Raw genomic sequence first — 27,775 nt, forward strand, 5'->3', positions numbered from 1 at the left:
GACTGCCAGAGTAAGTGTGATCTTGGGAGCAAGATTATCAGAAAAACAAAACTGTACAGGAATTATAGGCCTGTATTTATAATATGAATGAAATGTGCGTTATTTGGAAGAAATTCGAGGTGACTTTAACCCACTAATTTCATTAGAGTATGTGTTTACATAACTTTGGTAAAATCTTTTGAAAGTGTTGACATCATGGCATATAAATGTAGACACTTTGTCATACGTTTTCTGTCCCAGTTGGCGCTTGGCCTGGTCTTGCTTTATAGACACACACAGCTCACAATGAATTACCCACAATGCCTGCCGCCCGTCCCTTCTGTCGCGGTCTTGCTTTATACACACACACAGCTCACCATGAATTACCCACAATGCCCGCCGCCCGTCCCTTCTGTCTACTGGTATTAGTGGTTTCTTGTTTCCCTGATAATGATAATGGGATGTGTAGTACACTGCTGGGTCCAAAATACCATGTTTCTCATTAAACATCTGTATGTTGGCAACTTTCACCCCGTCTTCAGAATGCAGGCGAGTGATTGCGACAGTTAACACCTCCACCTGCTCATCAGCATCTTCTGCCACATTCAGTTTGTTGCAGACAGAAACTTTCATTCCACATAAGACCTGGGAATGCACTGTAGGTGTTGGAATCATATACTCTGAATTGATTCACTTTTGGTAGCATCGTGACTGTGTTCAGCTTGGCCACATACAACTGGACCTGTCATTTACCCTTAACTCTGGTCCATAGCTTGGTTATTTAATTTGACTTCTTATTTTGGATTTACTACAGTAGGATTAGTGTCACTATGATCCTGTTGTCCCATTATTGTATTTTGTATTTGTATCAACTACTAAAGATTTTCAATGGCGTCTTAATGGGCCTTGTATGGACTGGGAATCATTGCTGTGGGCCCTTAAATCTCAGTGTGAGATTATCTGACCATGGCCCCAATATACAAAAAGACATGACTGAGAACATAATGTATGTGATTTTGATGGAGGTGGATTATATACATGGTCATTTTCTTTCTTTTTAATAGTGTCATTTCATGTTTTATTGTGTCATTGTACCTTTTTTATTTTTGTTTAACTTGATTAATTAATTAATTAAATTTTTACAAGAAAAATACAATGGTCGGAACCATCTGTAAGAGAGGCTGTTTCTTCGACTTTTGCGTGCTGTTGCACTTCAGGCGGAGGAAATGGCGCCCGTCAGGTGCAGCAGTGCTCACAGTTGCCAACCAGTCAAATACCCTCGAAGTTGACACGTAAGCTATCAAACTGCCTCTCAACGTAGCGGACTCGGCGGGCACAGAAATATGTTTTTAAGCGGAGAGGAGCTCGGTTTGTGTCGGAAACCGAAGACATAGCTGGTAAGAGCTGCTGTCCTCGTACAGAGATCATTAGCTTGGTGGCTAGCCTGTTAGCTCTAATCCCATAATCTCAGCAGTTAGCGTGAGGTTGTTCGCTCCTCTCGGGATCGGTGTCCTTATCTGGTTTCTCCCAAGAGTAGTTTCTTCCATCGTTTGAGAGTGGGTGGTATTTGCCGAAATGCCACGTGTGTTAAACAATTACTCACTGTTTGTTCAAGACCGAAGCCACCCACTTTACTTTGAATACGAAGTGTCTGGGAGTAACGTTACCGGTCAGCTTCTTTTACCGTTAGCGACTGTCACCGCTGTCTGCCCTCTCTAACGCTTGGGCCTGCTTTGAATCTCTAAATTAAAGGACGTGCTACAGAAACTATATTTGTGATGCAACTAATACTCAAACTAAAGTAAGTGTACTTTATAAACTAATTTGGACATGTAGGTGAGGGCGTATTCAAGTTCTGGAAAAGTCTTAACAGGTCTGATTATGTGTGTTAGGGGTAGGTTTTTATATTAGTGCATCTTTGCAATTTTAACATCAGTGCTAGTGTGATGGTTTCTTTGTTATATCACTGTGAAATATAAACACAGTGTGACCTTTCTTTTTAACAAAATATGCAGAGCTTCTGAATGCATCTGTGTTCATTAAAGTTTAATGCTATAAAATGCAAAATATAGTCCACGGTGTCCTGATTTTGTAACTTATAGAATTACCTTTTTAAAAACTAAGTGAACAAGCACCGGATTGATTCCGACCTATGGCATTTTTCCATATAAATTACTATATGCACATTTTAGATAGTCCTCAAAGTGTTTACATTTTCTGTGCTGTCCTGTTTTAAATAGGTGTGTATTTAACAGGGCTGTGGTGTGTTGTTACCTGTTACTTGTCTTGTAATTTTTCTGATTTGTTTTTATTGCTGCAGGAACTCCAGACTCTGACATTTGGGAATATTGCTGGTACTGTAGACACCTCTCAGAGGAATGGCCAAAGATCAGAAACAAAGCAGGGCAGAAACATTTGTTCTGGCTGGATCAAACGGTCACAATGGCCAGCAATGGCAGACGGGTATGAATAACTTGGTCAGCCACCCTCCAGTCACTAACCACATGTCGAGGATGGCCCGCGTTGCCTCAGATGTCAGGCATAAGTGTGCGGCATACGTGCTAGCACTGAGACCGTGGAGTTTCAGTGCCTCGCTCACGCCGGTGGCCCTCGGCAGTGCCTTGGCGTATAAACTGGAGGGCTCTGTGGACTTGGTCATCCTGATGGTGTGCGCGGTGGCTGTCCTCGTAGTCCACGGGGCAGGCAACCTTGTAAACACCTACTATGACTTCTCCAAAGGGATTGACCACAAGAAGAGTGATGATAGGACTCTTGTGGATGAAATATTGGCGCCGCAGGATGTTGTTATGTTTGGAGCATTGTTATATTCTTTGGGGTGCTTGTGTGCCACTCTGCTTTACTTCTTGTCTACACTTAGACTGGAGCACCTAGCCCTTATTTACTTTGGGGGACTCTCCAGCTCTTTTTTATACACTGGAGGTAAGTGGAATATTAACTTGAATATATTGGATTGGTACCTCACTGTTTATCAGCCACCTCAGTCCAGGTGTCAGCAAAAGGTTGTTGTTTGAAAAACAGGAGCTTGTGTTTGATGCCAGGAAAGTGCTCACAGCACATTCATGTCACTCTGTCTGTTTTATTACCAAAGAGCAAAAAAAAAAAAAAAAAAGACAGGTAAGTACACCTTTATGTGAACAGAGCAGTCTAATGGTCAGTTCACCCAGAACAGACTATTTCTAGCTTACTACTAGTGATTTCTAGCCACTAGATGATGTAAATAGTTTGGGTTTTATGGCCAAGGGTTTTGACATATTCACTTGTTTTCCTCCATCCTTAAAGCTTGGAGGTGACTTTCATTTTTGCTGCTCAAAGCAGTGAAAGTTATATTTGAAATGCGCAGGAGCAGCAGCGTGTCTTTGGTGCCTGAGAGATGCCTGAAAACCTGCACACACAGAACTGAAACTATTTGCACAACTAGATAGAAAACGAGAAAATGTTACTACTTGGCAGACACTGCTGTCTGCCAAGTAGCAGACAAGCATCAACCATCATCCTTACATTTCATGGCTGACTTTCTCTACCGACCGAGGTACAGCCGTCTGTTTTTTCTTTTTACAATTTGGATGAACTGGACCTTTAAGGCAGTTGGTGTCCTGGTCAAACATGACACCGATGTGTTACTTCATGAAGAAAAGTACACATCTGAAAGGGGTTAAAATGCCACTTCATCACTCCCTATGAGTGGAGAGTGCACACCTTCCATCAGAATTTCTTTTCGCAAAACAGGGAGAGCTGTGCAGCTTGTTTTAATGGGTGGGTGCTCTTTAATGTTGCAGCCTCGCTTTGTGATTCATGCTAATACTGGGGGTTTGATCTAAAAATATTTTCCTGATATAGATTTTCATTAAAGGGAGAACACTTGAAGGTCAGTTTAATTGTCAGGGTTAGTACTACTCACCTTGTGAAAACAATTGTACAGTTTTCTGTAGCTGTGGAGGAGCTTTGTCAAGTCTGAGAAAATAACCCTGATAATGTCATCAGGGTTATTTCAGATTGGGCTTTGAGATAACAAATATAAAACAAAAAACCTGTGTTACAACCTGGGGATGTGGAGGTTGAAAAACTGTTTACCAGGCAGGGAAGCTTTAATAAACTTGATATTTGTTACTTTATGAGAAGTGTGCGATCTAGTTTTCTGCAAATAAGGGAGTAAAAGTCATTATATCACAGATTCTGCAGCATTGATTCTGGCCATTCTTTGTATAAATGTCTAGTGTCCTTTGAGTCCCTGAACTTTATGAAAATACAGTGCTAAATTTTTGACTAAACACTGAAAACAGATGCTGTACTTCTTTACTTCGGGATTTAATGACAAGATGTTTAAAACCACTAATCAAAAGGTTAAATGTGGCTTCTTCTTACTGTCTTCCCCAGGCATTGGCCTCAAGTACGTGGCCCTGGGAGATGTTGTAATCCTCATTACATTCGGCCCTCTGGCAGTCATGTTTGCCCATGCGGTGCAGGTTGGCTACCTATCAGTGCTGCCGCTGGTGTACGCCGTCCCGCTGGCCCTCAACACAGAAGCCATCCTCCACAGCAACAACACCAGAGACATGGACTCTGACAAGCAGGCAGGCATCGTCACCCTGGCCATCCTCATAGGCCCCACACTCTCCTATGTCCTCTACAACCTCCTGCTATTTGTCCCCTACGTGCTTTTCTGCATCCTCGCCACCCGTTACACCATCAGCATGGCGCTGCCTCTGCTCACTCTGCCCATGGCCTTCCCCTTGGAGAGGCAGTTCCGCAGCCAATGCTACGCCAAGATCCCCCAAAAGACAGCGAAGCTCAACCTCCTCATGGGACTTTTCTACGTGTTTGGGATCATTTTGGCACCTCCTGGCAACTTGCCGTTACTGTGATTTATTAGCTTTGATAATACAAATTTTGATGTTTTAACACAGACTAGTTTATGTACCTCTTTGTATTTGTACAAAGTTATCTGAGAACTGTCACTGGCTTTAATTTATTGTTTAATTTATATGTTGAACAGAGATTTAGCTTAGATCCTCCTCTGTGACACTGACAGCATAATCAGATGTATTTTTTTTCTTTCAGTATTAAGCCCGCTGTAATGTGTTGGTAAAAGTATGAAGTGTTGGTGTCATTTTGTAGAGGTGGGCAACATTTTCATCAAGTAAGGCCAGACGAGAAACCTACAGTTGCCATATTTGTAGTTCTTCAGGACACATGTAACACTGATACCTGAAAACATCATTAAAACATTATCCTCAACATTGTGCTGTCTGTATGGTACATACTGCTAATTTTCTTTCTGGAGAGCCAAATAGTATTTGATCGGATTGTAATAAAACTCACTGATTCTGATGTTGCATGTTTTCGTTTTGTTTCAATGAGGTTCATCTTTCCTTAAACTGAAACTAATCTGAAAATTAAATATAACATGCAGGAGATACATTTTACTCTTGTAAGGACAAGTTGATGAAAAGTTTCTATTAAATACTTTTTGGTGTAAACAGTAAAAAAAATATATTGACACTGAGATTCCATTTGAGTTAATCTCAAATGGAATCTCAGTGTCAATATATTATTAAAATATGTAGTTTAAAGTGATAAGCTTTTTCTGCAGTCAGAGAGTTAAACATCAGGCATTGTAGATGGAACATGGACTGCAGAGTGGACACAGTGAATGAGAAAAGAACTGTATACTTCTGTACTGAAAACGAAGGCCCTTGTCCCTGCAGGTGTGGACACACAGTTACAGAGTATAATATATTCAGTGAAATAAAAATGTCCCTTTCTGTTGGTAGTGAGAGACATAAAGTTAGCAATGACAGTCAGCAGGATACACGCTTGTGTCACGTTGCAACATAAAAAGCTTCACAGTTTTAAGTGTTTTCATTGTTTCTGACCTTTGTCTCTTTGCTTCAAGTGACACTGAGAATGACACTTTGTGGTTACAAACACCACAGGAAAAGGGTTTCATTGCTTTGTTTCGTTTTGCCTGTGACTTGACACATAACTGGCCCCTTCCCTAATTTAAAAAAAAAATTAAGCTCTTGTACTTTCATTTGGTGTGAACAGTATTGTTTTTTCATGACCATAGATGGTGTGGATGGTTGAAGGATTTTAACATTTATTTTTCAGTCAAAGTTGCAGTTTAAAAAGAACAAATTTTCAAGAAAAAAAAAACCTTACTTAATTTGTGTGGTGGTGTGTCTGTCAGCAGGAGGCGGTATTGGACAACTGTTAAACCAACAGACACATGACTTACATGCATTGTGTAATTGCTGCTAATTTCCTTATCAACAGGGTCAGATACAAGAGTTCACCTGGTGGGTGCAGTGTTTAATTATTTGTACATTCTGTGTATTTGACAGTCAAACTCTCTGTTGGTACCACTTATTTTGATTTGACAGCATTCACAAGACCATGTTATTGTTTTTGTTATTTGTGTCTCTCAGAAACTCCTTAGATTCCTCCCCCTCAGAATAAAGTTATTTTGAAACGGCCAACAGTAGAAAGCACATACGGGATATCATCAACAGACATCAGAGTATGTATTTTAATAATAAGGACAATAATAACAGTCTTTGTGGTATGTCCTGTTATTTATTCTCTGTGTAGGTGCATGTGTTTGGCAAACATTTTCATCCCTTTTGTCTTTTCACATTAGTTACAGAGTTTGAATGCACTGAGACTCAAATTCTTCAATGGGGTTTTACTGAGAGGTTCGCCACAGGCTTCATTTAAATAATTACCTGGTCTCCCTCTGCATCTCTGTGGGTTGTCTGTTGGTGCTTTGGTTTCCATGTCTCTTAGAGTCCATGTCTCTAAGAGATGTGGAGCGGACAACTTGGAAACTGGAAAGTGCCACTCCCATTTTGTAAATGTTGTAAATAGCTAATTAAAATTCTTATAAACAAGCCTTTGACTGTGCTTCAGAATATACATATACAGTACAGTCATTTGGTTGTTTAGCTGTGTGGCTCCTAGCAGACATGAATGAAACACTTGGAGTGTTTATTTTACATGATGAGAAATGAGAAAGAGAAGCACACATATCAGGGCTGAGACATGATGCAACTCAGTGGCTGAGTGTTGAAGGCCCTTTGGCCACCAGGTATCTGACAGACCTAGGTACAAGTGAAGATTTGGGGAACTGTAATATTTCTTTGTGCTGTTTCCTTATTGGAACTGTCCACAAAAGGAGAACTGTACTGAACAGGTCACATGTTTTACACATTTAATTACCACTCACACCCTACTATTTTCCTACTGTTTTCCCATTCAAGTTCTATCTTATATCTATTGTATACAGTGGTCACTGCTGATGATGACTGTCTTCAAGTACTTTTAGTATCATTACTACAACAGTTTGTAGTGAAGGTTTGCATTTACACCAGTCAAGTTTTACTCAAAGACACCCCCGCCCCGTGGTTGGAAACTTGAAAATTAACCTGAAATCAGGATTTCTTATGTTAATTACGAGGAGCACGTGAAGGCACCATTAGTTGTGACGCAATGCATGGGCGTGTTGTCATGGCTGTGTGCTGCAGAACCGCTCAGTGTAGTAAACACTTATTTATCCTAAAACAAGTCATGTCAGTGTTGGTGGAGGACAGCGAACCGGAATTATATTTTGTCACAAAGTAAACATTCTTGACAAAGGCCCGGTAAGTAGCTACACCAATAGAGGAGCTGTGTTTTATACCGGTAAAGGATGGCCAAACATGAGTTAGCTAGCTAGCGTCAATGTTAGACAAGCTACTGGTACGCACAACCCCACCATCATCTCTTATTGTAAAGCCACGCAGGATTCAGTTCACAATCTTGCCAAATGAATGTTAAAGCGATTTTCGTTACATGCTACATCATATGACAGACTAAAGACACGTTTGCATGTGAGCCACCCTGCGGCGCTTCACTTCTGTAAGGATTAAACGTGTTCAGTGAATTTGTCCGTCAGAAATATTCCAGTCAGAAAAGCGATGTGTTATGGTGGGCGATAGGAGGCTGTTGATATGAACTTTGTTAACGTCAGCTGTTAATTTTAGCTACTGTCATGCAGGCTATTATAAGAAATGCTTCTGAGTGGTCACTGTAGGTGTTTGCCGATTACACCCATGAGTTTTCCATAAGGATTTGTCATAGGTCTGACCTTTTTATATCCTGTGGGTGCCTTTTCCAGTGTCCGAGATAACTAAATGGATTTTTTTGAACGATGTTTGGTTTAACATTGTCACCACACGAGAAAACTGAAAGCACCGGTTCTTTGTTTTTTCTTGACTAGCTGGAAAGCTAACTTAGGCTAGCTGACCACCGGAAGGTGTCGGCTGTTTTACAGTTTTACCTGCATTGGACAGATTATCAGTCTGTTACATTACATTGGGCTGGATGGTAGGAACAGCCGCTGTCACCTGACCTGAACTCAAAAAGACACAACTGAGAACATGGAGCACACCTATTTCAACTATGGTAGGAGCCCTGTGAGAGAAATTATATCGTCCTGCATTTGTTAACATGTGTTGCTGAACTCATATGTTAGGACTGTGACATTAAGGGCTGTAGCTGTTAAATGATACATAACCCTTTACACCTGTCATCCCTCTGGTTGTCTTGTAAAGATGAAGCCAAGCCCAGCTGCAACTGTACATAGTTAGGATTGCTGGCCACACCTACTTGGGCGAGAAGTTTCAGTCATCTGCTGTTTCGCTGTCTTGTTGTTCCTCCTTGGCTCCACAAATCTAAATCACAGTAATCAAGCTTGAAATGCTTTCTGACTTACATCACAGAAATCACTAGTGGCTCAGAGAAACAGAGGTGATCAGTTGATTTCAGCTGAGAAGAAATGGGGAAAATATTGTGTGGAAATTCTCAAGGTAAGACTTTCAACCACTTGAAATAACTTTTGGAAAGGGTTTCCCCCTGTGTTCATCTCTCTGTTGGTGATTTGAAGGCAACTAATGCAAAACTGGCCATTTAAGTTGTGATGGTTTAATGCGGCCTGTTTTTTTTGTTTTTGTTTTTGAATGCTTGGTCTCTAAATAGGTGCAAAATACCCACCTTGTGTATTATAGCCATCTTTTATTTCAGTGAGGAATGCTGACTGTGTTTCCGCGTCACTTCTTTATTAAGAAAATGATTAGACTGAAATGTAAACAAAAATGGCATTCCTGGCTGACAGACTGGAGTTGTATTGAAATGTGGAGCTCAACAGTTGTAGCTGTCACTACCTTGCAGTAACAGTTTTCACAGTGACCAGTATTGTGTGACTGAGGTTGCAGAACGCAGCATTTGTGCCAAATATTTGCTGGTTTTAAATGTAAAATCTTTGTATTCCTCAGTTTTGTAGTAGAATGTAATTCCTCTTGAAATGCGAACTAGAATGTCATCAACCTGAAGCATCTGTGTGAAGCAAAATGAAACATTGCCTTAGGATCAGAAAAGACTAAAGACTTCTGCTGGGCAACCAGTCATATTGATTCAGTTATGCAATATGTAATCAATAAAACTCCCTCATACCCATTATATCTCTACTGGATGACACTCTCCGACCAGTATCCTGCTGTGGACAGAAAGCATTTTTTGTTAGTTCAAAATATCAGCTTAAGCTTGTATATTACCAGTGTAGTTAGATTTATGCTGTTCACCAGTGAGATGCTGGGCTGTGGTTTGTTTAAGGTTAAGCAGGATGATGATCTGTCTATCAATAAAAATGTGCTGACCGTTTTGATTTATATCTGTTCCATTAATATCTTTGGTTGTATTAGACCATTGCCGACAATATATTTGAAACGAATGAGCTGGACTGCTGTGTGACAGTACCAGATATACAGTACTTTTAGATCAGTGTGATGAAGCACTTTGATCAGTCAGGCATCAAATTCTGTTGAAAGCAGATATCCTGTGAATCAATCAAAACAATCTGATTGAATTTCCATAAAATGTACCATATCATGATAGGGTTAGAAGGTTTTATCTATACCACTCACACCAAGCTTTGCTTAATGGCCAGAGGGGAAACTGCAAGTTTACTACTTCCCTACCAGGATCTTCCCAGCCAGACTGGGGGTTCAGACCACGAGCAATCTGCCCAAAAGGCCTGTAATAGTTAGACAGATGACTGTTTGAGTTGCAATCCTGATGTCCTTACAAAATCAGCACTTCAGAGTCATCCATTTTGATATAGACTGAATAAATGCCATTTATCTCTGTGAGAACGTCTGGTGCTCATGGCAGCAGTTTGTAGGATCCACTAATACAGACAGCAGAAGCAGCAGGTCCAGATTAGGAAACACTGACACCTTACTTCCTTAAAGGCTTATTATTCTTTCTTGAACTCTGTACAGTGTTGGACAGATATAATATTAAATATAAGTGATGTAAGGTTTGACATGCACAGATGGTATGGGCTTCAGTCTGCGCAGTAAGGATGGCTTCCTAAAGTAGATAAGGACAGATGTAGGGTAGTATTTGACTCGCTAATTGGATTTTGCAGCCTTAAACATGTTTCTTGTTCCCTCTTGTTTTTTATAATGTAGTAGAGGTTCGAAACAATGCTCTGTTACCTGCCAGAATGATTGGCTGATCAGACACACCTTGCAACCATATCCCAGCATCTGCGCTTTGTGTTTTTCCCCAGGCTGCAGCATGCCCATATTTCAGCTTTCCTCCTAGTCTAGTGACTGCCATGGTCATGTGTGTATGTGTGTGTGTGCCAGTGTCTGGTTGGAAGAGGAGCTGTGGGAATGAATGCTTCCTTTTTTATGATCTACACCAACAAGTCTATTACATGGACAGCAGCAGCTTTGTTTACAAGATGGGAGAGTGGTGTAATAAACTTCATTATGAGCCTGTGTCTCAACCACTTCCTAAGCCCCCATTCATTTGTTGTCTATTCATGTCCTGGCAGTGGCAGCTGTACGTTCATGTGTGTGTGTGCCAGCATCAACAGAGTGCTGTTTTGGCTGTTTTTTGGAACCATATTGCTGATGTCTCTCACAGCTGTGGCCACATTAAAGAGTATTGTTCGAGGCTCACAAACACACACACACACACACACACACACACACAAAATATATATGCCTCTCTCCTGCTACTTCTCTGTGTGAGCCTGGAGGAGACTCAGGCTTTGTATTGCCAGCTCACCAGCATCACTTACACAAACCAGTTTGCGACTGAAAATGAGCATCATGGCAGGTGCCCATTCATCAAAATCTCCGCCAACCCCACCCCTTTTCTTTCCCCTGAGCTCCCATCTCACCCCCCACCCCCTCCAAAAAAAAAAAAAAAAAAAAAAAAACAACATCCAGACCCTCCCCCTGAAATGTATGCCCCTCCCCCCTCCACTCTGTCCTCTGCTTTCCTCTCATTGGCAGTAGAGCGAATGGTGTCCCCGCGGGCTATGAAAGAGAGGGCTGTACATCCTTATGGAGAGCTTGATGCGCATGTTTTCATACATACTGATCTGTAAACAGTGTGTCGGCTTCACACGCGTGTTACTGAAGCTCACGTCTCCCCTGGTGATGGAATATAGCTTTAGAGAAGTCCTATGCGGGGCAGAGCCCATTGGCCTGCTTTTATGCGAGAGCAAGAGAACGTCGACCTGAATGCAGCGCTCGTCGGGCAGCCCCTCTCCCTGGCCATCCTCCTCCCTCTCCTCTCCTCCTCCTCCACGGTGGTAATCCTTGCTGACACAACGCACAAAGGACTAAATGCTGGCTGCATCCTCCTGCAGCAGGGCTCTCTCCTCTTCCTCTTCCAGCTCTGATCCTCTACAGCCAGGCTGTTTACCTTGTACAGCAGGACACTGTTTCTGTAAGACTACTTGCAACTGCATATCACATCTCTGGAATAACGGCCTGGCTGCCCTCCTCCTCTGCCCCCTGCATCCCGTTCTCCTCCTCGGCCGGTTCATTCAGGGAGTGCATCAGAGCACGGCTCCAGCCCTGAGGAGGCGTTTTTTTTTTTTTTCCCACTGGAAGCTGGTGGTACCACTGGTTACCTTATTTCTTTTTCATCATCTGATGTGTTCATGTAGCAGGAGGTAGGAGGTGCTTCCTCTCCTTCCCTAATTTTGTCGGCCTGTTTATTCACCCCGCTGCACCTCACAATACCAACAGGTAAATCAGCTAAACAGGACATGCTTTATTTAACAAGTAATGCATTTCAGCTTTGACTGTTTGGCTCGTATTTCTTTGAGACGGTGAAGACCATGTTGTTGCTGTTTATATTTTAAAGTAGAGCGAGAGAGTAGAATATATTCTTCTTGACAGCTTGAAGTTTTTGAAAATCAGTGACATTGGCATTTAAGAAATTAGGTTAGCCATACTGTGTCCTTCTTCTTTAGACAAAATATGGCTGCTTCTATTGTCATCAGTCTTTCATAGTGGACACATTTGCTGATCTCACTGTTTACTCCCTGGAAAGGTAAAACGATCATGTGCAAAGACAACATGCATGCAGCCGGTATGCGTCCGCGGCCACGTCATTACAGTTGTACCACATGTCACTGCAATCTGTAGTACAGCCAGTAGACGTGCTAAGCAGGCAGGAAGACACCTGGCTGGCCTGGCTGCTGCTAACACTATTTGTGTGACAGACTGGTGACAATCAAACAAGCAAAAAAAATGTCTTGTCCTGACCTGCAGACTCTGCATCACAATGATCTGACAGGGATCATGATGTCAAAGTTGTGCAAGCAGTTTTTGGTTTCAGTGTGTGGATTTTTATTTGCAGGCAGCCTGATCACAGAAGGTTTAGTTCGCAGGTTAGAGGTGTTTGAGTTTATTAGAAGTAGCTATTACAAAATCTGGTACTTGGTAGTTAACTGTATCGTATAGACAGTGGCAAGAGTGCTGTGAGAATCAATACCAAAAAGATTTTAATCACATAATGTAGGTGTAAGACTAGTTTAAGGAGGATGATTGTGTTGCTGAGAATAAGTGTATTAAATTTCATCTCTCAAGCACTGAATGAAATGATTCTATCTGGTGATAGCCTGGATAAGACTAAATGCTTTTAATGTTTGCTTCAGGCGAGGTTGGTCCATGTCGGTAGCTTAATGTGCAAGTAGCAACATGTGATTCAATATTGACTTTTGACATGACGTTTGAATTGAGGTCTAAGCTTGGACTGATAGAGCCTTGCAGTTTGGACTCAGAGTTGTGTGAATCTTGCTCATCCTAAAAGAGAGTAGCCTTAGCAAACACAGGAAATGATCAAAGCCTCCTCACACACAAAAAAAAAAACAGTCCCCTTGTAGGATCAGAACTGCTCTTTTGTAAGTCATTTCTTTGCCTTTACTCAGCTTGTTTTTTTCACGTAATGCAATAGGCTTCACTAGTCCTTGAGCAACATCTACCAGACCAAAAAAAAAAAAAAAAAAATCAAGCAAGCAGAGGGGAAAAAAACACACTGCGTGTTCGAAAACAAAGAGCAAAGTTCATATCAAACCAAATACTAAGAATGTGCCAAAAAAAGGTTCACTCCCCTGTTAGTAGGATGACTGCTTCATAGCACTCAGGATTTCAGATGGTCCTGCGGGTTGACCTGGGATAACAGCAGTGTAAGGCTCGTGGCGTCCTGACAAACTGGATCACACAGCAGCCAGCATGTTCAAAAGTGGGCTGAAGATCATGGGGAGTGAGTATGATAATTCACAATAATTTGATATGATAATCTCAGCACATTGTGTCCAAACATACAGTAAGTGTTCTTAGGGAGCATGCTTTGCTGCGGTAGAGTTTTTGTAGGAGGCTCCAGGGGTAAACTTTGCTGATAGGAAGAATTCTGCTGGTATCAAGTTGCTTTTTAAATATTTCGTTGCGGCCATCAAGCTTTGTAAGGATGGTTTTGGGCAAAGCTGACAAGACAAGAAATATTTAAAAATGGCAGTGTGTGTGTGTGCACTATGGATTTGTTGCAATAGTTGAGTGTTTACCTATAAATGATCACTATCAAAGGTTGCTTCTCTTAATGGAGAGATCTACTAGAATTATATGAAGAGTGAGATTTGTGAAAAGGTGGGTAGGCCAAACAGAAGCCTGAAATGGAGAGTTATTTTAGGCCTGTCGCCCACATTGAAGAAATCTTTGTAAATGTGTTATTTACTCAGGGTCCTTATTGATTTCCCTGAAAGCGTGTCCCCTGGCCACCAGATGTTTCTGACATGAACCAGTTGCAGCAGGCTGATATTAAGACTGATGTGGCTAAAGTCACGGAGCTTGTGTTTAGATTACACTTTGCTAAGCGTTCAGGCCCACTGGCTACAGCACAAAAAACAGTTCAGGCAAACAGCCTATTCTTATTAGACATTAGAGCGAGGATATAAGCCAGTCAGACCACGTGCCATAGGACGTACAGCCAAAGTAGGCCTTTGCTGCTTCACACAGCAGCACATATCTAATGGCACTGGTCTTTCCAATAATAATACTCCTGACTCATTTTCCATTTTGAAGCTGCTCTGTGATAATTGGTCCAGAACTGGGCCTGCTAGTGCTGGACAAAGAACTCCAAGTATGCTTATCCCCTCAGCTGTCGTTATGTGTGTCCCTGCTTGTAGTGAAACCATCAGTGTCTGAAGGTGCTCTGTCATGTCACCGGCCTGTTCTCCTGAGTCTTACATAAGACCGGCCGGCAGGGACAAGTGTGCCATTGCTATATTGATCGTAAAACATTTTGTGTGATCAAACCAACCAGATGGAAAAAAACTAACAGCAGAGTTCGGTGGTGGACTGTTTTTCAGCCCTGCACCTGCAGGATCTGCAATCATTAACGCCTACTCACACAGATCCACTGTCTCACTTCCGCTCGTTCAGCAGAGATTCTGATCACGTGGGACACGTGGGATCACAGTCCCGTCATTTGACTGTGTCTAGTCTACCAGCACTACACTACATTTTAAACTTTGTTCCACTTGGTAACACAGAGAGGAAATGTGCTGATCTGCTTTACAGCACAAAGGCAGGTTGCTGTAGAGCACAAATGGGAAGATGGTGCAGTTCAACAGATACAAATGGGCCTTAAGATTTTGCAGTGTGTGTCCTGATCGGACTCTACACGCCCACTGTGTTTTGGATATGCAATTGCATTACTCAGAGTTTCATATTAGTAACCCTGCTATTTTGCAGTTTGTTTAACATTTGTTGACCCAGCCTTGTTCATATCCGTTAGTACAATATGGTACAATAGACAAAACTGTTGAATATTAACACAGATGATTTCCAGCAATAGAGCTTTACATCATCTTCTTCACAGAAAGCACAGGGATTTATTGGAACTTTAGTTTGCTGATAATTTAATTCTGAAATACACTGGTTATCATTTCACCTTATTTATTTACAAAAAATTAAAATTATATCACAGTTATATCGTCAATTTTATGTTGATGTCTTAAGGGTGTCGCAGTTTTAAAAAGGGCTTTCAAGTTGTACCTTTAGTAGCATAATAAACCTACTTTATGGAAATTATGTAATATTCCTGAGCAGTTTTTGAGTGTGTGCATGTGTTGTTCTGATGGTGTGTGTATCGGTGTTGTGGCCAAACGCCTGGTTGTTTATGTGAAGGAGGTTGACGCTGCCCTCCCAGATTGGCCCTCAGCAGTGTGTGTGACGGAAGCCAGCCCATCTGTTATTGCAGGCAGAGAGCTGTAATCCTGCCTGTCTTAGCCCTCAGTCGCAGATTGGCAGCGACATTTCAGCAACACAGGTGGTCTGGTCATGGCCGCCTTCAACACACACGCGCACACACAGACGAAAGTAGGAAGAATGTACGCTGGGCAGCAAACCTCTGGAAGAACACTGCTCATGCTGCAGCTGCACCTGTTGTATCTAAATAAGTGTTAGCTGTTAGCCTGTATTGTTGGAACAAGAAATGAGGTGAAACTTCCAAATCAGACACCTGGAAACTCTAATCCATAATTTGCAAAGCTGGCGGTAACATTTGACTTTTGTGGATTTATTAATGACAGGGCCTGCCAAACTTTTTTTCATACAGCAAAATTTTAAAGGCTCATCCTTATAAAGCTGCCAGTCTTTGTCTGTTCTTCTTTTAACTGCCCATGACAAGCAAAATAATGGCTCTTTAATATACAGAAGACCAACTTGTTTGCCTGTTGTTGTGTCTTGCAGTCTACACAAGGTCATATAATTATCTCAAATCATTTTTCTGTGCTACTTGTACAAGCTACACTAAAAAAAACATGTAGTTTAATGTTGCAAACGGGATCTGATTTTGTACCAAAACAGAATGGAAAATGAATATGGTGACATTTAATAAAATATATTTAATTTTTTATTTTATTTTATTAATTTTTTTTAATTTAAGTTGAATCTGTTTAGTTTTGTAGCCTGTGACAGCTGAGTTACATATTTAACTTTGACACCCTCCTGTTGGACATTTGGATGCAGATGTATTCATTAGCAGATTGTATTTGATTTTAAATGATTACTTATCATTTATTAAAACAAAGTTTAGACTGTTATCTGGATATAAGTATTATCAGATATGTCAGATAAATCATCTGGCCTTATGTGTAATATTTGTTTATGTTTATTCATAATGGGTGCACTTTGAAAACTGTCTTTTTATTTATACAAGTGACAGTATTGGTAATTGCACTGGGCGCCTTCTTGCTTATTGCAGATTTCAGTGATTTTCAGTTCAGCATGTAATGTTCTCCTGATAGCTGGTGAACTAGAAAACATTCACAACGAATTTTGTCATCAAGTCCATGGGCACAGTCCTGGAATTTGGCCTGATGGTTGCTGCAGATAACGTTGCACACAAGATATGGAAGTGCCTAAGTAAACATGGAAGTGTAAATACCAAAAGTGAAGTCAGACTGCACGTTGTTCAGACCAGAAGCGTGTTTGTACAAACAGTGTTCTAAGAGAACTGTTGAACCCTGAGTTGTTTTTTCATCTGCATTTAAATTTTTTTTAGCTTTGCTCCTAGAACTTAAGCACCAGTCATTTTACAAACTTTCAAAGCTAGTGAGGCTGTTTTACTGTGAACTGATGGTCCCAAACTTCAACAAGAGGTAACCGTTTTGTTGTGAAGTACTGATTGCTCACTACTGTTAAAGATAATTTCTGTGCATAGAAGATTTTCTGGAAGGGACCATCTGTCAACACCAAAAAAAAAAACATGTATTGGGATTTAAAAAGATCGAAGATCTTTTTTTTTTTTAAGCTAAATTTTTTTTTGACAAATGCAGCTTGAACTGTGTATTCACTGTTTTTCTGGAGTGTACGTTTGCAATTATACAGGCAAAGATAAAACTCACAAGAAGAAATGATGTTTCTACAGATGTGGGATCGGAGCTTATTGTGTGGGTAGAGCCATCCTCTGAATCCCCCCGTGTTGCGTCTACTTGTCAGTACTAGTCCTGGTCTGTTTAATAATGATATCAGTGTGTTTAGCCTGAATTCTCTCTGGAGCACAAAGTGTGGGAGCAGTAGAGTGGGTGAGGTGGGAGGCGGTGGGTATGTGTGGGTAGCAGAACAGTTTTAAATGTAAAGTGGTAGGCTGATTTTTAAAAAAAAAAACAATTTTTTTTTTGTCTGTGTCTGTAAAACAGTTCCGCAACCCAGAATACAAGATCGTGGGCCTGCTGTACTGCAGATGTTTGTTTGTTTTTTAAAGTAAGGCTTTTCAGTGTCTTGGATTTATTGAACAAAATATGTTTCAGTGTGGGGTGTTTCAGGTCAGTGGAGGATTCATTGTGATTGTGCTCTCAGTTATTGGTAGATCTAGATCAACTTGGCATTTCCTGCATCCATCCACACCCAGCGTGCTGGGATCTGTGTGAAAGGCGTCCACTGTCCGTGACAGCTCCTCTGCTTGCATGCTCAAATGTTAAATGACAGGCTGGGATATTATTCCAGTGCATAAAAGAGGCTAAGCTGTCATTTTGGACAGAAAATGGAGTATAAGCAGCCTGCTTTCCCTCCTTTGATCCCCTACATCCCATATGTTTACATGCTTAAGCAGATGCTTTTAATACCTAAATGACATTGTAATCTTGATAAGCATGCAAGTGTAATCTCAGTCACATTACAGACACATCTGTCCGCCCTATTATTGAAAGATCTTTTTAAGTAAACCCTGTGGCTGAACTGTCAGGCTATAAACTAAAGAGCATGTTGGGTGAAAATTACCAGATGAATGGAGGGAGCTTAAGGATATTTTCATGCAAATGTGGATGAACTTTTAAACAGCATTGAAACATGTTGCAAGTTTCTTGTCTACACCACCACTTATAGATCATTTACTAAGCCTCTCTGTCCACAGAAAAGGCTTCATTGTGCTTCTAATTTAGTTTTGTGGTTCTTGTAAACAGGGAAATGATGGATTACCTCCACCATCTGTTAGGGAATGTGGTCAGATGTATGACCCTTTTGACAAACATGGCACTTGATTTCAGGACATGTGCTGTTATGTGACTTCAGACTATTTCTGTAATGACTTGTTTTGTGTTGCAGTATAGCTAGCCACACAGTATAGGTGCTGTCAGTGGGATTTTGCTGTCGTTTGTGAAATATCTTTCAAATTACAATCATACATCAGCGTTCTCAAAAAGTTAATTTTCTTCCTCTCCACCATAACACATGAGGCCTCTTAGGACATTAGTTATATGTTATATTGTTTGTATGGGGTGTTAATACAAAGCAGGACTTGTGAGTGTGAGCCCGTCCTTACAGTGAAAAGTCACAGCAATTAGGATGTGTGCTCCATTTTCTTCAGCGACTGTGTATTAGCCTAGTTTAACAGCACTTACCTGGGAGATTATTTATCATTGTTTGCCTTCCCCTCGTTGCGTATGTTAGATATCATCAGCAAACATCCCACTTTACTTATCTCTGTTCTAGGAAAAAAGAATGAACACACTGTGCATTCTGTGGGTTGTTATTCAGAGCTATAGTTAGATTGTTGGTAGCAGTATATGGACAAATGTTGCCTACTGTCCTTGAGTTTTACAGGTCCTGCAGTTTTTCCTTTCTGCTACCTCACAAATATTTTTTTTTTGTTGTGTGATTAGGCACAAATAGCACTGCAGTAGCAGCAAGGGACGCTACAAATTAGTTTTAAATCTTAATAACAATTATAAGGGTGGAGGTGTAGTGTATGAAAGAGTACCAGTGTATGAAAGAATATTTCTGATGTGTCACAAGTGATTAATGCACATGATTGGATAATTGCTGCTGGTCAGGCTTCTCAGCAAAAGTTCATTCCTATATTGCTGACTCAAGCTTCCATATAAACGCTGCCTCCTTCCTTTATTAGTTCTTGTTTCTAGCACCCGGCAGCATTCATTCAAACACTGCAGTCATCAGCCAAGGTCAAGGTTGTGAATCTGTGACTTCTCGTACATTTGTCCTTGCGATGAGATTCAGGAACGCTTTAGGATTCAAATTCCAGGTTTTCCGGGTTAATGTTTAAATTAGAATGAGATTCAGGAAGATCGGTACGAATCGATACCTGAGATGCGTACAGTGATGAGCATTTTTCACCTTTTCATATTGTTTTACTGTTGATAAATGGCCTCTGCTTTAGATGTTCGCTTCTCAATGAAAAATGCAAGTACAAAGTTTTGTGCAGAATTCCAGACTTATGTAAAAAACCGGTTTGTTTTGTTTCCTTTGGGACACTCACCTGGCTCGTTTACAGCTTGCGCATCATGATTTGCAAGTTTAAGGTTTGTTTTAAGGAGCTGTGTGTTATGATTGAGGTTTAGGCCGTGAACGAAGGCAACAGACTGCCCTGCTATGGATGTCAGTGCAAGTGTGTGTTTATGTGTATGTGTGTGTTTGTGTGTGTCAGGTCAAAGCTTGATTAGCTCAGCAGGGTGTAGCAGTTGAGTCCAGCTGCTCTCTCCAGAAGTGTGCCATGACACACAGCAAGGCCTCCAGTGAATGATCCACCAGCAAAGAGAAGAACACTGCTCTGAAATTAATGAGACATATGGCATGTTGCTTTATGAGTCCCTGAGCTGCCACTGACAGACACGTAGTCAGATAATACAACACAAAGCAGTGGAATGGACCCAAAGTTTGCTTAAGATACTACAACACCTGTGACATGAGCCCCATACAGGTTAGCTAGGATCAGCTATTTATGTGTATTACTAATGGGGTAAAAGAGGTGAAGTGAATGAAGATTTAGTTTATTCTAGTATTCTACTTTGACTTTGCTGTTTTCCCCAGTTTTTATTGAACTTTTATCTTCTCTTATCTCCAGTCACCCCTGATCTGTTCCCGGAAACACCCCTGGTGCCGTCGCTGCCCGCAATATCGTCGGCGCGAGCCGGCCCTGCCCCTCATAAGCCCCAGAGGCGCAGCAGCAGAAGTGACAGTGCTGCCAGGCCCCGCCCGTTGCGCTCAGCCCCCAGGCCAGGCCCCAACAGAGGCAGCATGGAGGTGGGCATGCGCGTGGTGCGCGGCCTGGACTGGAAATGGGGAAACCAGGATGATGGTGAGGGCCATGTGGGCACCGTGGTGGAGATCGGGCGGCAGGGCAGCACTACCACGCCAGACAAGACAGTGGTGGTGCAGTGGGACAGCGGCACACGGACCAACTACCGCACTGGCTACCAGGGTGCCTACGACCTGCTGCTTTATGATAATGCTCAAATAGGTAAGCACTCAGGACAAGGGTCATACTGAAATATTGGGTCAATTAGGTCTCATTTGAAATTTTACCAATACCAATATAATAACCAGATTTGGTATGATACCAAAACAATATATTTTTTCTATATGTTACAATAACAATAACTAACAAAAGTAATAAAAGTAACTAATAAAAATGTTGTTTGTTTGTACAAAATCTCTTTTCATCTTAACAAAATAAGCCAATTGTATTGTCGTTCAAGATTTATTTTGAAATGAAATGAAGTCCAAAACAAGCAAAATTATGTTTCAAATCAGGAAATATCTTATCAAAGAATAAATAAACAAGGCTCAGAATTTGACCAAGCATTCAATGATTCTTATTCTTATTCTTTTGGTGTTGAACAGTTTTTGATTTTTAGTGAGAACCTTGAACCTCACCTTAACATGAGAGGACTTCATCATCCCAGGCCTCTGTAGGGTTGTACAGCCCTACGGTCAGATTCACCAGTTAATTTTTAGCACAAAATATCAGCGTTTAACACATTTACAAAATGTGTTAAAGCTGAAACAAAGTTGGTTTCGGCTTTAAAAGCCCATATTCCTCAATGCAGACTGCTGGGGTTCACGATAATCAGTTCACTTAAAAAAAAAAGAACAGAAACAACAAAGGCATTTACATAAGTAAATAAGTACAAGATCCATCTTTCCCATATTTTCAAAAACATGTCCTTCTCCTGTCTAATGGAAAAGGTTGTTCTTTCCATTTTAAAGATCTAAATAATGTCAATCCAATCATCAGCTGTAGGTATTTCTGGTTTTACACTAATGGCTTTTCTGCCAGCAGCACTGTAACAGGTATCTGACCTCAGAGGCAACATTTTCTGAATGCAGGACTCCAAATAGAGTCAAATAGAGAGTTTCCAGTTTAAAGAGAATTTCAACCTGAAGGATTTTTTTTCTTCATGAAACCTCCTGCCAGACCAGAATGTATGTAAGGATTTGCCTCAGTGGACCCACAATGTCTCCAACAACTGGACAGTTTAGTATGATGAGTCCTTTGAACGGGAGTAATGAAGAACCTGCTGAGGTTTTTTCCAACAAATCGCTCTCCATAAAGCCGAACATGAAGTTTTCCATTGTGCCTCACATAAATTCTCCCTGTCCTCCTCTAAGTATATTTAGGGTTCCCTCCCTTTCCCATTTTTGTTTTACATACAATAAGTTACATTTTGTTTCTTGAAAAGCCTTATAAAGTTTAGAGTTTGAGTTCAAAACATATGCCTCTATGGAGACTTCTAGCAAAAAAAACCCCATGTAAATATTTTTATTTCCCTTTGTGAATTGCTCAATATAAAGCTGGAAATCACTAAACATCATCATTATTCTAGCCATACTTCATCCTCAGGTTTAGGAAGATTCTGCATAGACCTCTGATGGAGACAGGTATAGTTTGAGAAGCCCACCTCCTGAACCTAAAAGCTCACCTTATTCACTTCTCTATCAGCTGCGATGGTCACACGTTTCTGTTGAAAAGCCATTTCCACCTGTTTATCTTGCTTATTTGTGCCCGTTTGTCATTGTGGTGGCTCATGCAGCCTTCACAGTGCCCATTTTGAGTAAGTAATGGTACTGTAAAGACCGTTTCTCATCATCAGCCATCCAGCTCTATTTTGGACTTGAATGACACACACATTAATGTAGGACTCATTAGCATTTTGCTCCATTTAAAGTGACATTTTTCTGCCTCAGAAGCTGATCCTTCAATTAATGGAGCGAAAGAAGAGGAAGAGAAGGGGGGTGGGGGTATTTTTGTCAGGCTGTTTGTGCCTCAGTTCTTCCACATCTTATGATATTAGCCATTGTGATAAGTTATTTCAGTAAATTAATGACATATGCGTCAATGACTTGGATATCGGAGATACGTAGTACCTGCAATACAGGACATGACGAGTTCTGAAGAGAAGTGTATTTCTTTGCAACAGAAAAACAAAAGAGAAAAATAGAAATATGAACCTCAGACATGTTAAATTTATGACACCCCTTCACTTTTGTTCAACCACCTCTCCTTCCCCTCCAGGCGTGCGTCACTCCAACATCATCTGTGACAGCTGTAAAAAGCATGGCATCATGGGAATGCGATGGAAGTGCAAAGTGTGCTTCGACTACGACCTGTGCACCCAGTGTTACATGAACAACAAGCATGACCTGAGCCACGCTTTCGAGCGCTATGAGACAGCACACTCCCAGCCGTGAGTACTGCACTTCCACTTCCCCAGCACAGCCGATCCTCATTTACATTCTAATTACGGTGCCATCCATTACAACCTCTCTGTTCGAATGGCTCGCTCTGTTCAGATCCAGTTTGACTCATAGGAGGAAAGCCCTTATTAGTGTTGTTTCCTCCATTAAACTGTTATTAGTTCGAGGCTGGTCTTTCACAGAGAGATCTCCACTTTTGTTCAGTGGAGTTTCTGCTGGTAAACTAATATCTTGCTTGGCTGTTGTCAGGATCTGTTCTCGGGTAGCTGGCCAGATGCGGTGTTTCTGGTTTTATTTTCAGTAGACTGTATTTTTTAAATTAATGGCGTGCCTGCAGCAACATACTCTCCAACATTAGCCTGCAGTGTAAACATCAGTGGAATGGGATAACATTTCTGTTTATACAAAAGCAGAGCAGCTTCATTTCAGCCTAAAGCCTTGCTAATGGCCAGAGTCGCAGACTCGGGTCAAATAATGAGCGCTGAACCTTTGACACAACAAACACGGGTATTTCATGAGTCACTGCTTTATTTTGAAGGGGTTAAAGACGAGTGGCAGTGGTGCCTTGGTTTGGTTTTCTATTTTATTTATTTATTTATTTTTAATCTGCATTTTTCTGCACCCAGAGTACAACTTTCGACTAATAGCCATTATGTTGTCTGTGGTTACGTTGGGATTCACAGTAGCTAACAGACAGATGAGAGTAAGGGGTTTCCATCAGCTGTGATATTAACCAAAAGGTACTATTGTCTCTGTGTGTTAAGTTAGCTTAGTCAAAACCAGGCCTGGCCCTGCTGTGGGTAAATGTTTACTGAGCTGATTCCAAGTGTCCTATGCATCCAGATTTACTGGAGTGAGTTCTCCCTTCAGAATCCACTCTTCTGCATCAGTTCACAGTAAAGCTCCAAACTGCTTCAGGCACTGTCTGAATGTCAGCTGGATGGCCTGTTCTCATTTTAACGAGGTGATATGTATGACCCAGATTTCTTCTATAGTTTAGCCTGGTCCAGGTCCAACACAGTTCCATTTATTTTCCTGTGCCTCCTCCAATGAAGGCTGGAAATAGGTGTGTGAATCATGACTCGTTACTCTTTAGCTTCAGTGCGATTAAATCTGCACGTCAGCCACAGGGTTCAAGAGAGGTTATTTTTCTTCTCAAGAGTTTAAACTCCACTATTTGAATTGGCCAAAAGTGTATATTCATTAAAGTCCCTACGTGAAGGATCTGAGAAAAACAGCACTGTCACAGACAGAACAACAAATTCACAATTTTTATGTGTAATTGAAATAGTTTAATTTATGCAGCAGTGCATCAAATGAATTTTTACACCCCAGCTCCAAATCGCTCCAAATCTTGCTCTGGTCGTGACTTGAACCCAGTATCTTAGCCATCTCTCTGCTGTATTTATTTTCACTTCCTGCTATAATTTTCTGTGATCACGTTCTCAGTGAATAGGAAAGTCTCATTTTGGATTCAGGTCGGGTCCATGTTTGATTGTGTACCATTTGGACTCAAGATGGAAATGGAGCAGCAGACTTTGACTTTTTTTTAGGGAAACCTTGGCCTCTTCCAGGAAGATAAAATAGCACAGCGATCATTTAGCATTCTGACGGCAGTTGGAATCTCATTTCGTCTCCCTCCTCAGTTTCTCTTCAGAAGTATTGATTTGTCATTGAGGCCCAAATGTTGTTTGGCTCAGCAGCGTCCTTCATTAAGGTGATGTTTTATTGGTGTAGCAAACACCTTTACGTGACCCTCCAACCAGGTCACTGCTTCCCATCTGCGGATGCTGCACAAACACTGGCTCATTTTCACTGACAAGTCAATTTTAATTTTATTGAATTGGGAAAAATGTCTTTCTTTAATATTGTTGATAATTAAAATGATTTTTAACTATTTCAGTTTTAGGATACCTTTAATTTAAGTGGTTAAAAATTTAAATTGATTTGTTTGATCACTGTTGACACTCTGAAATATAGCAACCTGTCTTATTTGATAAATGTGTCAAACAGTGCCAGCATTGTGCCATCTGTATCTTTAATCTGAGTTATTTATAAGCTCTTTGTAATCCCACGCAGCTGTGGTACAAAACATCTGAGTGAGACAAAGCTTGATTTTCACTTTAATTGACTGCCTGGGCTGTGATGGTATTCATGATGGCTGCTAACCTGGTGTTCTGGGTGGTACCACAAATTACCTCTCTGAGTTTTCTAAATCTGTCTAAACTTAGAGAACTAAAGTACCTTAATATCAGTGCTACTGTTTAAGTAGTGTAATGTTATGTATTATTATGTGTTAATACCACAGCCAGAAGTGTTATAAAGACTCAGCCCTGCTGTTGTTTGGTAGTCCTACACTATAAGAAGCTTTTCTTCTGCTGTTAACCTTCGGTCATAATTGTCCTCCTGCTCAGTGTAATTAATAATACTTAAACTAACACTGGTAGAGATCACAAGTAAAATGTGGATCAAACTACAGTTACATAGCACATTTTATGTGTTTGTGGTAAACACACACAATAAACATTTAGAGAACTTTCAAGATTGAGATTTGTAAGACTATTGTAGGAGATTCATTGGAACAAGGTTGAATATGGCCTTTCGAAACACTGACATCCCTTTAATTAGTTTCACTAATCTGAATGATATTGAGAAAATTGAGCTCCATTCAAGAAGTTTGTCTGCAGAACTTCTGAATGACTTGACGTCACTGATAACGCACTGTGCCTCTCTTCTCAGTGGCTCTCAGGGAGATTATTTTTATGGAGTCTGAAACATGAATGGTATATTGATGTCCATAAGTGGCATAAAAGACTGTGACTCAGCTGAAGCCAGTCAGCCATGATGTGAATGATGTGGATGAAATGCTCAAACATCACTGGTCCTTAGCCTGTGAACAGAGCAGCTATGACTTTTTAGACTGTGTGTAGGATGTTAGTTTGGTGTTCATCACTGACCACTGTAAGTGTACAAGTTCCAGTATTAGGTAAGTGAGAGCATTGTTGTGAACTCATTTACATATACTTCATCATGATTTGTCATATTTTCAGCCACTTGGCTACAGCATTGCTCGTTCTGCTCCACTCAATGTTCTCATTCCTTTCATTTCTCCAGTCCGTGTCCCGTTTGCAATTATACACCCCCTAGAGGTGAAATGAAAATGAAGTTTCAGCTTTTTGAAAGCCTATTTCCATCAACTGTAACATGTTAGTGAATAAATTGTTTCACACTGTGGCGTTGAATTGGATCTAAATTTCACCCACAGAGTCAGCCTTTCTTGAAACTGCAGATTTTGGATGAAATGAAAATCCAAGAGCAAATTTTAAAGAACAATTTATAACGTTTTTTTTTTTTTTTTTACCCTGTGGCTTATTTAGCTTTTTGCAGATTTTAAAATGCAAGTGTTTTTAATTAGAAAAAGATTTCTTGCTGTTTTGCTGTCCTGTATAAAATGCCCATGTACCTGTGATGTGTGTGTCTGTGCTTAGGGTGCAATGTTAGATTTTACAGAGGAATTTCAGTCATGCATTTGTATTCAACACCGGTCAGCGCTGAACTCGCGTGGCAGTGATGAGGGAACAAATGAATGTCTGCAGATTTTGCACCACAACAAAGATAAATAAATCAAATGAGAGATTTTTTATCAATATAATTCACAAATTGCTTCTCATCATATTAACATGAAACTATCCATTCATAGCAGCACATCTCTGCTTTCTCTCTTCATCCTTTTATCAAAGACATCTTTGCATAATTTCAGTGAAAATGTAGTTGTGATTGTTGCCTGGCACTGGGACAGAGAGTATGTCTGGGAGAGCATCACATGAAAGTCATTTCTTTCCTCATCAGATGAATGAAAAAGAGGAACTCTGTACAGTGTGTGGTACTAAACACACAGCACTTCTTTATTTTCAGACCACACTGACCCATATTTCACTGACAGCATTTCAAAAGACTGATTTATAATCTGGCAGTCATGAGACACTCTGATATTTGCCTGGAAAGCGGAATTTAGCTTGGTTTCATAATGAGTGGGACTTCTTGTTGTGCCAGCAGTGATTTATGTGAGGAGACCAGGTTTGGGCTTAGCATAGTCAAGTGGACCAAACGTGTGAAGGTTTAGTGGAAACTTAAGCAGCGTAGATCTGTAGGCAGAAACTTTATTAGTGTCCTGAGGAAGCAACGGGAAGCTGTCGACACTGTAAAGTGCTGTAGGAAGCTGACACTCAAGCGGTACTTTCATGAACATGGTGTGAGAGACCTGAGCTGGATGTACTGTGCACGAATGTTCCATTGTAATTACAACAGATTTAACTGGATTAGCATGCTAACATTCTCAGATGCGCAGATTAGCATGTTAATATTTTCAACTTCCTAGAACAAACGAATTAGATAACAAGTGTTGGACACAGAGCAAATCAAGGTGTATTAAACTGTGTACCAGTGTTACGCTACGCGACTCTGTTGTGTTTCCTCAAAATTGCCTGAGGGCATTTTTTCTTACTCGAATCTTGAGGAAATGACTTTGATTAAACTATTGTTGCAGTGTCGTTATTCTGAACTGAATGCTGAGAGGTACTGTAGATGGCTGTTTACTGTGTTCGGTGTTCCTAATGGCTCGCTGTGTCGTGCATGTGGTTATGTCTCGTATGTTAAATAGTACAGCAAGACGTGTGTTCATGCTGACAGTGCTCAGGGCAGCATATGTGTGTGCCATATGTTTACGAGGAGATGGTTGGTATGCAGTTGGTTAATCGGCTCTTCAACACACAAACAACACACGTGCACTTTCTAGGGAACATATCGGGTCAACTAAATTCCTAATCCTTCCCTTGCACGTCAGGCCGCACTGCTCCAGCTGACCTCCTCAATTCCTCACCCTGTAGTCTTGTTTAAGATACATCCAACCTGTCACCACTACATTCGTGCACAGTTTT

At 40.9% G+C, this 27,775-nt stretch overlaps 2 protein-coding genes across 5 annotated transcripts in view; both read left to right on the forward strand.

Moving 5' to 3' along the window:
• The first annotated feature begins 1,201 nt into the window (after window positions 1–1,201).
• Window positions 1,202–5,322, forward strand: ubiad1 (UbiA prenyltransferase domain containing 1). 2 transcript variants are annotated; one of them, XM_041066402.1, is made up of 3 exons: window positions 1,202–1,376; window positions 2,300–2,919; window positions 4,375–5,322. In XM_041066402.1, the coding sequence occupies exons 2-3, from the start codon at window positions 2,358–2,360 to the stop codon at window positions 4,860–4,862; spliced, it is 1,050 nt and encodes a 349-aa protein (XP_040922336.1). In that variant the 5' UTR covers window positions 1,202–1,376; window positions 2,300–2,357; the 3' UTR covers window positions 4,863–5,322. The 2 variants fall into 2 exon arrangements, with proteins under 2 accessions (XP_040922336.1, XP_040922337.1); XM_041066403.1 differs by lacking the exon at window positions 1,202–1,376 and adding an exon at window positions 1,421–1,780.
• Window positions 5,323–7,503: 2,181 nt separating this feature from the next.
• mib2 (MIB E3 ubiquitin protein ligase 2) overlaps window positions 7,504–27,775 on the forward strand; it is a 45,021-nt gene continuing 24,749 nt past the window's right edge. Inside the window, exons 1-3 of one of the 3 annotated variants that reach the window (XM_041047306.1) lie at window positions 7,504–7,637; window positions 20,206–20,601; window positions 22,657–22,828. In XM_041047306.1, coding sequence (XP_040903240.1) covers window positions 20,379–20,601; window positions 22,657–22,828 — 395 coding nt within the window. In that variant the 5' untranslated portion in view covers window positions 7,504–7,637; window positions 20,206–20,378. Of the gene's footprint in view, window positions 7,638–8,700; window positions 8,844–13,283; window positions 13,609–20,205; window positions 20,602–22,656; window positions 22,829–27,775 lie in introns of those variants that run through there. The other 2 variants (XM_041047298.1, XM_041047290.1) reach the window with 2 other exon arrangements.

Source organism: Toxotes jaculatrix, chromosome 2, assembly GCF_017976425.1.
Source record: "Toxotes jaculatrix isolate fToxJac2 chromosome 2, fToxJac2.pri, whole genome shotgun sequence".
NCBI classification, from domain to species: Eukaryota; Metazoa; Chordata; class Actinopteri; family Toxotidae; genus Toxotes; species Toxotes jaculatrix.

What these genes read in the sequence shown, in the direction of transcription:
- ubiad1 (XM_041066402.1), top strand. Translation starts at nt 2,358, where the DNA reads ATGGCCAAAGATCAGAAACAAAGCAGGGCAGAAACATTTGTTCTGGCT. An exon ending in CTCTTTTTTATACACTGGAG is followed by an intron (nt 2,920 to 4,374) that starts GTAAGTGGAATA and finishes TGTCTTCCCCAG; the next exon opens with GCATTGGCCTCAAGTACGTG.